General features: G+C 35.8%; 1 protein-coding gene across 13 annotated transcripts in view; it reads right to left on the bottom strand.

The window, feature by feature from the left end:
• Window positions 1-14,218, bottom strand: part of ERC1 (ELKS/RAB6-interacting/CAST family member 1) — a 307,076-nt gene that overhangs the window by 202,632 nt on the left and 90,226 nt on the right. For all 13 annotated transcript variants that reach the window (XM_040562356.1, XM_040562365.1, XM_040562386.1 and 10 more), the window contains one exon: window positions 8,175-8,342. In XM_040562356.1, coding sequence (XP_040418290.1) covers window positions 8,175-8,342 — 168 coding nt within the window. The remainder of the gene's footprint in view (window positions 1-8,174; window positions 8,343-14,218) is intronic.

The following is a 14,218-nucleotide window of genomic DNA, read 5'->3' as shown; positions in this document are numbered from 1 at the left end:
AAGGACAAGTGAATATTCATTATTAAAAAAAAAAAAAAAAAGGCAAGTACTCCAGTTACCAAAGGCAACAGGCAAGATTCTTTAATAACATCAGTATACGTCAAGAAAATGTTCTGTACATTACTATATCTCAAAATAAGAAATTGGCTTGCTATCTTTCACACACATCAGAACAGCACCTGATTTTTGAAAAGAGTATTATCATTCATCTGGGAATAGAGGTACATGTGTTACATACGATCCAGATGTTTTTATTTTTACCGTGGTATCACACGGTGCTCCAAGCAAAAGAGAGAGCATATATTAAAGAGAGGGTTATATAAAAATAAAGCAACATATGCTCCAATTACAAATTCTAATTTATAATATAACCAGACATAACATTTGTTGTGAATCCAGTGGGTTTCTCTAACATAGTTGCTGCATTGGCAACCATAACTGTACACTAAAAATTACTGGATAACATAAAATGTGTTTTGTTTAAAACTGGTTTTTCAAATTTAAATTTTTCTTTCTGCACTAGGTCAACATGCTCCATATAATTTACTAAACAATCTTCAAAGTGCACATGAGTAAATTCACTTACAGATTTCACTACACTGAAATTTAATAACAGTGAGTTTTATGCAACTTTCAGATTTATTTTTAAAATGTGCATTTAAAAAACACATTTTTTGAGTTATTTTTCCAAATCCATGCAGTATTTATTTGGAATTCTCCATCCATCCTACATTTTAGGTGACTAGTAATAATACTTATTTAGATTATAATGATAGTGTTTTTCTGAATGATTCCACAAGGCAGCGTAAAAAGAACAGATCACGTAATCCTTGTGGCCAACATATCAAACATCATGGCCACTGTTGGTAAATTACCATTGTTAATGCTTTTTAAGAATAACCAGCCATATCATTATTTTTTCTTACAAATTTCTTAGAAGTCATACATGTATAAGTTAATAGGTGGCAAATTGCTTGAATGATTACAGAGTTAGGTTGATCCTACTGCAGCTGCTACCCTTATGAACAGATAATTGCAAGGAAAACAGCAGTAAGTGCATGCACTCTAAGTTCATATATGAAAACCTAAATCTAACTAAATGAAGAGAGCATTATTTGGATAATTTTATATAAATATAATTCTATATAAATACTAACTGCCCTCTGATTCTTGAAAAAATTCCACGAGAAGCTTAAGTGCTCCAGAATAATTATGTGATATTCAAATATACTCTTTCTGGTATACTGTAGAATCAAAGAATGTTTTGTTCTAATTTACATGAAAAAAAGAAAACACCAAGAATAAAACTGATATATGTTGAGCCTGGAAACTGTATTCGGAAAGATTTTTGATGAGGCTACAGAAATAATATTCAAAAAGGAAACTGAATAGGCTCCAGGTTTCTCCCAGTCTCCTGCATGATAAAATCATGATCTGTACACTGATAAAACATGAACTAGATGCTAGTGACTTGAAGAGGGGATCCACAAGACTCCCAGATACAAAATTTATCTCTCAAGTAGAAGAGGAAACCAGACACCTGAGGGATTCTAGAAAGAACAGATATACTCTGCAGAGTGCAGTCTGCTATCTCCAGGATATAGTGCAGAATATCAGAGGCACTGCAGAAAGATACATCTGTGGAAACACTGAGGTAGGAACTTGGCCAATGTGCCTTCTGCCATCCCATTGGTTAGAAAGTCCTTTCTTACAAGACAAGTGTGTTTTGTTCACGAAGCTACTAACATCCATGCAATGTGATACAACATGGCCAGGTGCCAGAGTGTGCTAGAAGTTTATGTAGGTCTGGGAAGAGGGAGTAAGTAGCTGGACTTGATAATAACATACCAACAGAATCCTTCCACTAGAACTAAACCATGCTCAGATCATTAACACTTTTCCTAATCAAAATTCTTAGAGCAAGGAATGACAAGAAAAGGCACAAGACGTTAGGAGGAGCACTACCAGCAGGTCAAGGAAGGTGACACTTCCCTCTACATTAGCACTGGTAAGGCCATACATGGAGCACTGCATACGTGTCACCCAACTCAGCTGTGAAACATCTGTTCCTTTGGAAACCAAAACCCCTTAAAATGAGAATGCTGGAGTGCACCTCAAGCTACAACAAGACATCTGCCATGATTACAAAAAAAATAACAAACAAACAAACAAACAAACAAAAACCATCATGCCAGTTGAGCTGGGCTGCAATTGCTCAAAAGTCTGAGTGGATTCTCAGAGAAGCAGGAAGTGAAAGAATAAGGGTAAGGGATCTTATTTTCAAAGTGTTCATGGCTCACTGTGAAATGAAAGTAAATTGTGTGTTGCATCCTCATTTCCCATGTGGAAATTAAACAACTAATCCCCCTGAATAGTGAAAATTAAGAAAACCCACAGGATCATTATGCTGAATTGGAACTCACAGAATGAAGACTCTGCAGTTGCCTTAGTTGCTTTCACTGCTACTACAATATTCTATCTAGTGATACTTTGATAGACATCAAGGACAAAAGGCTTGTCTATTTTTTCCTATTATTACCCTAACAGAAGATAATCCCATCCCACATAGTAAAACACTTCTAAGAGGGTGTTCCTGAAAAGAAAAGTGACTATACCTCTTGGAAATTTCTAAAAGCCATACATTTCAAGTTTGCTGTGTTCAGTGATAACCAACCAGCCCGTAACAGAAAGGTTGGAATGAAGGAAAAAGGAGCAGCAAAGGTCTGATATCCCTTCGGGGACACGGAGGGACAGGTCCCCTCATGACCCTCCAGGACACATCTTTGAGGTCACGACAGCCAGTTTTTATAAACAAGCTGGCACAAGCCTGTGGGGACTCTACGTCCTCTTTGTGGTAGTTGAAATCTCTAAATTGGGTTTGGAACCAGTTCAGTGGCATGCATGGAGACATGGTGTAAAATGAGCGGAAGAATGGCTTTTTCTGACAGAAAAATATTTATGGAAATACGCCCAATCCCTGCTTATTAAGACACATTGTTCCTGAAGAAAAGTAACTATTTTATCAATCCTGTCTGAGCAGAGAACACATCAAATACTTTCATTCTGCCTCCCTGCAGAAGCTGGGCTGATTAGCAATCTAATATGATCTTGGAGCACTGTACAGTGCTCCTCCTTACATGCTCATAATTCAATCATGTAAAAAGCAGAGAATAAGCTTGCCCGCAGGTATATTACCTAGGCAAAAAATTATCCGGTCTTAAATGAGAGGCCATATGATTACTCACTCTGTAAACATACATCTTTGATGGGACATTCTTACTTTGTTCTTTTCTATAGAGAAAGCAAAACCTGAAACTCAGACACACGCTGCAGGTTTGAACAGGTCATCAAGTGAAGTGTTAGTAATACAGGATTTTTAAGCACTAAGTGTCATCTTAGAGAATCTGAAAGGCATATCTAAAATTCCACCCTACATTTTATTAATTCTTAGAAAATCATATATTCATTCATCTGATAACGAATGTGAAGGCCACACCAGGGAAGATGAAACTACAATAAACTGAGTTAAGGTTTGAAAATATAGTTCCTTCTCTATGTTCTCTTGTCTCTTCAGAGTTGCATCAGAAGAGATGCTTGAGGAGGTGAATCTACTTCATGGATGAGGGAATGGAAACAAAATTACCCTTAAAGTAAAAACACTGAACTTTAGAAGTTATGAATACTAAATCAACTCTGTTCTTGCAGTAACTATGACCAATACTGATTTTAAACAACAGAGTTATAAATTCAATTTGCAGTCCTTCTCTCCTGCTACACAATATTTCTTATCATTAAGCATAAATATTTGTTTTGATTTCTAAGCTTTTTGAAAAGTAGACAGAATTTATTTTCCTCTGGTGAAAGACAATGCTTCTTACTCAAAAGAGCAGGAGGAATGCACCTGGAGTCTTCCTGAATACTGGCTAAACAAGTAACATCACCATAGCCACAAAAAAATCTGTGTTCTTCCTCTACTTTATCACAGGTCAATTACGACACTATGTGTAGGGAGCCGCCAAAAAACACCCCTATGTTCAGACACTAGAACTTAATTTGCCTGCAGCTGCATTGCACAATGAAGGGAGTATTAACTACACTCCCAAAGACGAAACATGCCCCTCCACCAAGCAAAGGGTGAACAATTCACTGCTTTTATATATATATATATATATATGTATGTATATATATACATATATATATATATAATTTTTTTTCTTCATTGTAACTGTTACTTACCTTTTGTCGCAAATGATACTTCTCTAAAATGCTTTGATTAGAAAGCACTGACCTTTTTTTCCCCACTCCTCTCCATTCTGTTCTACCAGCACTGACAGACAGATGTGGCAGAGAGAATAATGAAGCACAACTTAATCTTTTTCAGGTTCAGACTTGCTCAGAATGCTCCTCATTTTATTTTCTGGAGTTTTCCCCTTATTTGGGTTTCTAACAACTGAAAATGAGATTTTATGCTAGATTTATTTTCAATGAATTAAAAAACAATAATCCTGAAGCTCTACAAAACAAAGATTTTTCGTGAAAATTTCAGACATAAAGACCATTTCTGTAATGTCCAAATTTCTAGCATTTCTACTGTTTCTCTTGTCTCAAGTAAAGATACTATCAACCACCTCCATTGTAGAAGCTTCCAGTTCTGGAAAGATTCCAGAACTGAAGATATGAAGCATGTGTTTTTCTCAGCAACCTGGAACATGTATTTTGGTACCTACTGGGTATCAGTAGTGATGCCCATTGTCATGTTAATTTTTCAGATTTTTGTTGCTCATAATCTTCTTCTGTGTCTTTTATTTGATCGTTAATCAGCCAGTAAACATTACTTTCTTCACCTGGATTTCAGAATGACCGAAAAGTATACTTTACTATATTAATATAAGCGGCGAACTAGAATGATACTAACAGTTCATAAAACAAACCAGGCAATGGCCTATGTCAACGAATCCAAACAGAGACTCAATATCAAAGGGTGTATTTAAAATAATTTTTGTCTCAACAATGGAAATTGCAGAAATTTAGCACAACGCAATTTTGAACACCATACCAAAGTATTTCATGTCAATGTCATCAGAATTGGTGATTACACATCTAAAACAGCCACAGAAAATATAAAAATTTAGAACAGAAGTCCAAATGCCCAGCATAGCCATACATCATTTGGCTATGCCTATATTATTAGTAGAGGTGACCTATGTAATCTTAAAAGAAAGTAAAATACTTTTCCTAAATTGATGATATATAAGTTAATGATTTTCCAATAAATATTTTTCTTTGAACATCTTTATGATTTTAGTATTTGATACAATTTAATTTTTTTACCTAGCATTAAAAATATGTTAGAGTTCAAAATCTAGTTCATGAGAGCACACACTTCAAAACTATCCTCGATCTGCGCATATGCTGAAGGAAAAACAGTTGGTAAATTCTGATTAAATAGTATCTATTAATCAAATACTTTATTTGGTTAAATTCCTTCAACATGCCAGTACCTGTACCCCATTCTTCCTCATAACTGCAAGTAGCAGTTTTATGCTGCTGCTGCTGTTTTCAGAAATCCACAGAAAAACATTTCTTAACATTATACAAGATGAACACTTTTTTGTACCACACATCTTTCATAGTCATTCACTGTATTCACTTAAAATGCCTACATACCGCTTAAATCATGTTGGTAAACTTAAAATAAGCATTTAATAACAGATAACTATGCCAGTAGAAAGATCTGCTGCTACCAGATCATCCAGATCTTCAATTAAAAACCTGATCTTTCTGAAATTACCAGTTTATAATCAGAGGGACAAATAAAAAAAACTACCGTCATTGTATGGATGTGAATGTTTAAAGGCTACACATTTTTTAAATGTAAATAAAATTCTGAACTGCCATTAGAAGATCTGAAAACACTTATATAAAGCATAAAAGAGGCTGTGCACTTCAATAAAAACGTACTTAAGAAATGCAAAAAGGTAAAAAAAAATAGAGGGTTTTTTCCTCTTTAAGAGGATAACATTCATATGAGAGGAGATACAAGCTTCTGAAGTTTCAGGCAGAGGGCTGACATAACTATCTGTAGAGTCAAAAAAAGGAGAGACATGTATCAGAACAAAATGAGATTTCAAAATTTTCTCTAGCACCTTAAAGTAACAGATTTTATGCAAGAAAGTGCAAAGCAGAATCTATAGAAATTCCCAACTTAGTCTTAGATTTCAGGTCTGAAGTAACAATTAAGAAATTCAGTTGAAAGTTTAAAGGACTGAATTTGTGCTCATTTACCTTGGACCATACAAACCAAAAATAAATTCCATATTGCATCACAAACCTCAGGTTCAAGGATTGTCACCTGAATTCTCCATAAAAATATTCTAGGTTTGCTAATAATAGATACTGAAAACAATACCCTTGGCTTTAAAAATCTAACAATTTAATAGTTTATGTTAAAGAAAATGATTCCAACAACTTGAAGGCTAAAGCAAATTCAAATCTGTGTGTGATTCTAGTTAGCAGCAGGAAAGAGATATTTTTCTATAGACAGGGTATATGTTTCTTTGTTTAAGAAGCTCATAGACAGGTTTTCAAAAACAGCTCAAATCACTTTTACAGTAATATTGTTCTTTGTTGAGCTATATAGGAAAACAAGAGCTCAAAAACTTCACATCTAAAAGTTTGGGACCTCACTTTCTTATCTGGAGAGATCAAGTACTTTTACATGAAATCAGCAGCAAACAAACCTCAAAATCAGGGTAGCCACATGAAGAGGCAAGATGAAACTGCCTTAATTGCTAGAGTGGTTTCAAGAAGTACAAGTACAGAAAACGAGCAAAAATAGAACCTTCAGCACTGCTTATGAATGAACCAATAGAAGATCATTCTATAGAGTTAAGTAGAACAAATGAGAAAAAAAAAAGCCAACAATGTAAGAGTAAATGAAAGTAAAATAACCTTGCTGACATTTAACATTTACAAAAATGTCTGATTCCCCGCTTCTTGGTTAAGCATTCTGCTGGGATCTCAATCAATGTTTGGAGTGTGCATGACCAATTTTGAAAACAAAGAGAAAGTACAGTACAAAAATTAGAAGTCTTTAAGTGTTCCACAAAGATGAAAAAGTCAAAAAGCGAGACCATGAAGACTGGGAATAAGGCTGTTCTAGAATTATTAATAACACATATATGGCTAAACTCCATGGCTGAACTTCCATTCCCACATGAATTTTGCTGTAATGGAACTGATCATTACCTAAACGTTCATGATTTATAGCTACATACTCAAAGAAAAGGCATTGTCCAGGCTTGAGAAATTAATCAATATTCTGAACTATTAAAATTACAAGAACTCCATAGAATTGCTAAAGGATCTAGAAAAAAAAAAAGCACATTCAGAGCCTAATACATACATAACAAGATCCAAGAACATCTTATGTACAAATGCAAACAGAGAAAAAATTATTCCATAAACTAATATCTATATATATACATATATATATATATACACGTATTCATTGCCCTAGGATTCAAAGTCCTTTAGGAAACCTCTCTAATTTCTGTGTCAGGGTCTACATTTTTTTTTACCCAGACCTCCCTAGTTTCAAAGACAAGGTCTACATTTTCTTATCCAGAAAGTTATGTAGGATAGTCTGAACTCTGATTATCCTTTTCTACAAGTTCCTGAGAAGAATTAAGCATGATATAACTGCATTTCTAATGAAAGTTATACCTACTGAATTCTTCTGAATTTTTCTCAGTAAATTACAGAGGAATAATCCTAATTTCTTCTACTGAGACAACCCTTCATTCATTTATTCACATACTGGTATCAGTCACACTGTAGCCAATGCTTCACATCAGTGCGGCTTTAAGGTGGTTGGTGTGAAAGGATTGATTTTCCATAAGACATGCCTCCTACAAATACTTCAGGCATTTTTTAACAGTGCAGTGGAACCAGAAGCAGCACCTGCACCCACTGAAAGGGAACATTTGCTTTGAAATTTTTTTCTTTTTTCTTCAAAACTTTAAATTGAAATTCATCATTCACCATCTTCTCATTAAGTGAACAGACTGAATCACTAACATCCAAAACGTAAATTCTAGTTCAGACGTCTTGACAAGCTTAGGAATGAGGCTGTGTCAAAGATGGGTATCTGACTTAGACGTCTACAATCTTACCTTCTTCTGAAGAACATTAACTTTGCGTTCCTTCACCTCTAGCATGTCCTTCAGGTCATGGATCTCTCCTGCTTGTGTCCCTTTCTCCTCTGCTATCTCCTGAATCTGCTTTGTCTTCTTATTTAACATAGTCTCCTTCTCTTCCAGACGTAAGCGTAATGCATCCACCTAGATTCAGACATGCAGAAACGGTTTGTTTAGCAATGAAGGAGAGAACTTTTAAAAAGATAAACTGCTCTTCCACAAGGAAGTGTGTGCTATCAAATTACAAATAGATAGGAGACAAAACACTGAAAAAATCACGTTTTAATCTCCAGTTATATGACATTAATGTTCCTTCTTGAAGTATCTCGAACCATACCTCAGACATAGCTCAGTCTTACAGGATACAAGTTAGGCATTTTTCCCCCTCAAAGTAGAAGCCAGAAGAATACATTTCTTCTAAGCTGCAGAGGTTCTCTCATGCGTAGGAAAATCAACCCTTTTATTTGAAAGATTACCAATGTTCAGAGATTTAAATGTTTACTGTTAGTACCAAATAGTCACTTCATATTCCAGGTTTTAATCAAAGTATTAGCTCAGCCTGGAGGTAATGAAAACACAGGTCTGCGTGGCCACTTCAGATCAAAACATCGGAAGAGGGTTACTTTACAAGGGCTAAGAATATTTAGTTTAAATAGTAATGAAGCAGTTTAAATATATTTTTTTCTGTAGGATGCAGCTTTGTATTGAAGATAAAATGGAACAAATGACATGCTACAGGATATTGTGAATGCAAATTGGACACACAAACATACTTAAGAGTCTCAATAAACTTAGAAACACTCTCTGAGAATTCTGTGGTACCCTCAAACTTCAAAACTGCACATTGAGAAGCTTTTGCTTTTCCTTCTACAGTTCTCTTGCACAAATGAAACACAGAGCTCACAAGACAAAAGAAATGGGAGAAGGAATCAGAGCTACCCGAATATAAATTTGATGAGAAAAAAAAGGTCACCACAGAGCACAGACTAATCTCAAACACCTTTGTAGAATACGAAATCCAACACCAGCAACCTGCTCAAGATAGCAAAAGAAACCCACTGACCCCTATCCACTCAGCATTCAGACAAAGCTCAAATCTGCCAGCTTGGCTGCTAATCTTATTTGACAGTATCAGATTTGGTTCCTGTTAGCTGAAGCCATTACAGGACATCAGTCACGCAGAGTAAACAGGGTGATTACCGAATTTCTTGGTCCTTCTGCACAGTGGAGACATGAAGTGAAAAGATGACAAGGACAACTCCAGCAAGGGAAAGAGTTTAGGTAGTTACTTGCTTATGACATTTTGAGCAACATTTAGTTTTAATGAGTTATTCTAATTCCACTTTATTTCAATTTGCTAATGGAAAAGTTGTCTCTAAGGCTCTATGTTTACAGTATGTTACGCCCACAAAAGCCGTTGTTGTTTCGTCTGATTCTTTTTACACAGAGCAACAAGTCCTTGCCAGAGGGGAAAAGAACTGCCCTGTTCTTTCCATCAGCACTGCAGTCCTGCTGCCACCTTGATGTCTGGAGCCCTCTCACTTACACATACATTATTAAAAGCACATTCCTAACCTCTCACCCAGCAAGCAGTGCATGGAGTATATTTTGTAGTGATATTACAGTAACAGGTACTACCCAAATGTGATATATGGAATTGACACTGTTTGTAATGAAAAGTTTAGCAGGTGGAGCAGACTTTGCCTTCTTTTAAGAAACAGATTCAGAGATTGATTAGGTATGTCCTTCTCTGCATATACCTAATAGTAAAACTAATTGTCATTTTCATTCATACTTGAAGGGAAACTGAAAATCTCTCTCACAAGCATATCTACATACCCTCAACATTTGTGTTACAAAATATTTGAGACACTCCAGATGTCTACAGCAAAGTATTACATGAACACAGAACATCTGCAAACAGAAATTTATCCACAGAAAGCTTTCAATTTTCTGATTGATTATCCTCTTTGAACTCTATATTAGCTTATGGTTTGGGGTAAATTGCATTCCTGGTTTTATTTGCGTGAGGTCCCTGCCTAGGAAACGACAGAAAACACTTTCAGGAATATTTTCAAAGGCTGGCAGGATACACAGTCATCACCTTAACACTTTTCCTGGCAGAACACTGCACTTGTTTATTCATGTCAACTCAGTTTATGTATGGCATCCTCCCACAGTGACAAGAATTGAGGTCTGTGGGAGTCAGGTGATGCCAACTTCAACAAAGTCAGCTTAAGATTTTCTCTGCACATGGAAACGACTAGGCAAACAGCTACTGAGGTGCTGACGCCCCTTCTCCTGACTTCTGTGTCCTGGATGGTGTTGTCTTAACCCAGACTTAACCCAACTGCTTTCACAGTAATAGTCTGCTATGTCTTTAATTATGCATGGCAAGTAAAATCTTACAGCACAGCTCAGGCAACTGCTAGTTCTTCGTAAAACAATGTGCTTGCTAACTTGGCCTGCACGTACCATCCAATTTTCCAAGAAGCTTTAGTAAAACAAGAACATTTCTGGCTGCCTTCAACACAATAGCCTTCCTAGACAGGCACCTCTTTTCAGCTGCGTACCATACATAAGATTTTTCAATTTCTTCCTTGTAAGAAACATGTACGAAAAACGGTGTTAGGAGCCACAGAATCACAGAATTTTCCTGTAGCAGTAAACAATACTCTGTGACTGTTCCTAATAGCCATATATAAAGCATGCAGAATTCTGAATTTCCAAGAAAAACTAGAACATTAGTAACTCCAATATTTACCAGAATTAACACAAGAAATTAAATAATATTTAAACTAAATTTATTCTTAAGCCTTTTTTTTTTTTTTAAATCTTGGGTTTTATAATTAGTCTTAACTTTAAGAAGCAAATAACCAATTTATAGCTTAGGGAAATCACTAAAATTTTCAAAAGTCCACAGAAATTTTCAGAAGTGACCAAGGAGCTTGAGACAACAGGACTTAGGTTCCACATATTTCTTCTTATTTTTCCCATCATCTCTAGCGTGCACCAGCAATCAGGCTATTATTGTGATGCTGGTGGTTTGCACTTGGGTTTATGAAGATGTCAATGATGCCTAGAAGAAAACATACTTTACTCTGTTCCTGAGACTGAGTGACTCTTCACATCTGACTGCCATGTGATCAAGCCATGGTTGAACCATTCATTTGGATCTGTGAACAAGGCCATGCTCCATTCAGTCACATCAGAAGGTAGAATCTCCCAAACATTTTATCTAAGGTCTGATTTCTTTCTAATGGCAAAATTCAAAATATTTATTCTCTGTTGTTCTTACTACACTATTGGCAGCAAAAGAAACAGATAGAGTATCAATCCTGAAATGTGTTAAGAGCTTGCTCTGACTTCTAACAAGAGCCAGCTACTTTATAAGGCAGATGTTGAAGTAATTCTCTCCTATCTATGTCAGCAGTCAGAATACAGAGATAATTGAGAAATGCACAAAGGAAGACATAAAAATATACTTGGTGTGTGAGGCGAAATGTTATTTTTATGCTGCCACGGATAATGCTATATAAAGTATCCAAATACCTGAAATGAAAAATGACACTTTAAAAAGGATCACTTTTGTGATATTCTACTATTCGGTTTGTTTGAAAGACAGTAAACACAAAATGAGTTCAGCTGTTTCCCTGAGAGCATGGTCAGGAGTTAAATCTTAAAAGCTATGTTTACTGACTGATTTTGCATACTGTGGCAGTTCGCAGGACTTGATTCTCAATTTTTGACATTGATTATCTTAATAATTAAATTACATTTGACTCTTCAACTTGCTATACCAATTGCAGCAACATCCATTCTGGCATGTAGAAGTGAATTCTTTATGAACATGCAGCTCCCAGTTATCTGGGCAACTAAGATGACATGAGTACCTCACAGAGCTGAGGTGCACACACTGGGCCGAGCCTGTATGGTACTTCCTAGGCCTCTAAGCTCAAGGCAGGACTGATGTACTTACTATTTTCAGGGCCTGCTCAGGTCAGAAAACAGTTCCAACTCTTCTTCCACAATCTCTAGTACATGGTATTAAATAAACACAGTGAACACAGTCTTGTGCACTGAGAAAGTTTGCAGGTGTCTGCATAGGTCTTAATGGGGCCTGTGCTAACAAGTCTTGCTGGAGACACCCAGCTCCCGTTCATACACACCTCATTAAATGCGATCCACTCTCTAAATGCCTCTGGTTTGGGAGAGTCTACTACTATAATTCCAAAATGCTGGTGAAAGCCCCAGTAAAGTAAGAACTACAGAGAGTTCTGCGTTCTATTAAGACACTCAGAGCAAATAACATATGTCCTGAGGACCAAATTCATTTTTCTATTGAATATAAATCTGAATTTACCATCTGGAATAGACCAAGTACAGTACCATGCCAGCATGGGCAGTATATAAATGGAAAGTTCTCACTGATTAATCTAACTTCCCATTGAAGTCACATACCTGCTAGCAATGAACTAAGCTAAAGGGCTCACTGGGACATAATACTAACTTTACATGGAAAAAAATCCAAAATAAATACTTACTTTTTGTTTTATTTACAAAAGGATTGTACACTTTTAGAGCTATTTTTAAAGGCTCCTTCAGAAAATGAAGAGTTAACCACAATATCCTCTCCACCCAATAGCCCTCAAGATAAACACCCCACAAATAGGACACTGTTCTTTGCAGTTCTAGCAATGGCAGGTGTCATATGCATTTTTGAGACATTTTACTAACATCTTTTCCTCATCTATCTGCAGTTTTCTTTAATAGAAGACTAACTGGCAAAGGCTCATGAAGGTATGCTCTTTTCCCTCAAAATGTTTACTTAAATACAAGCTTATAATATCTCTTCCCTGTAAGTATTTCTGCCAATATATGGCAGAGAATGTACCTCTCCTCATCCTCCTAATTTCCTCTAGGTGTCTAAAGAGAAGGTCTAGAGATATTTTAACACTGACTGCTGCTGTCAACAACTCAGTGAGGCCAAGCAGGATCTCATGCTCCTACCCTGCTGCTAGTGAAAATTATTTTATAGGAAGATACACTTTCAGAAGCAGTTGCATCACAGGATGCAACAAACATCTCAACAGTGTACTTTATCAATGTATTTCAATCTTATGCTTGAGGGGATCACTCCTGAAAACAGAAGAAAGGTAATGTGCATGATGATTTAATTGTCGAGCTTTTTGTCAAATACATCAGCAAGGATGAAAAAGATGTGATTATCTTTCAAAAAGTATAAATATCTTGAAATTACATAAAAATTCTCATGAACATAAATGGATAATTCTAAATATTCAACTTAACTCTGACACAAAGGAGTACTCTGATTAATCAACAGCACTTTTTATGTGTTCAATCCATGCCAGATTGCTACATTTTACTATGGAAAACACACTAGGCTGTATTTGAACTACTCTTCTAGAGAAGTGACATCATTCATAACTCCATAATCCATTTACGTCTGTCATAGAGGCATCATTCTAAAACACTACTGTTAATGTTTTAATTCCACAGCATCTGCTTACTGAAAGACAAGGACAGGAAGACAGATAGAAAATCATCCTTCACTGTTAGTGCAGTTATTTCAGTTAAGTTTCAGTTATGGTATCTGGAAGCAAAGTATGTGAATAACCTAAAAGCAGAGAGCAGAAAAACTCTCTTTTCAGGCACTTTTATTATTAAAGGTGTTCTCATGTTTCAGAGAAAGTGAGATTTGGTTTTGCATTCTAGTGCTATATGAGAAACCCATTTGGAAGAAACCAGTGATGAATACACATTATCAGTGATTATATAGTAATATAGCAAATTAGAGAACAGAACATAAGGATTTTCTACAGTAAAAAAGAAAAAAAAACCAAACAAACTACTGTGGCCTTCAGCTAAAATGACATCAAAATATTTTGAATAACTATCATGAGTGTCTATCAAGGGTATATAAAAACGTCTTTTTGTTTTTAAATAAGTTAAATTATGCACATTTTAGTTGAAGAAATACATTTACCTCCTGTAACAGC

Source organism: Cygnus olor, chromosome 1, assembly GCF_009769625.2.
Source record: "Cygnus olor isolate bCygOlo1 chromosome 1, bCygOlo1.pri.v2, whole genome shotgun sequence".
Classification (NCBI taxonomy): Eukaryota; Metazoa; Chordata; class Aves; order Anseriformes; family Anatidae; genus Cygnus; species Cygnus olor.
This window is presented reverse-complemented; position numbering and strand designations above follow the sequence as displayed.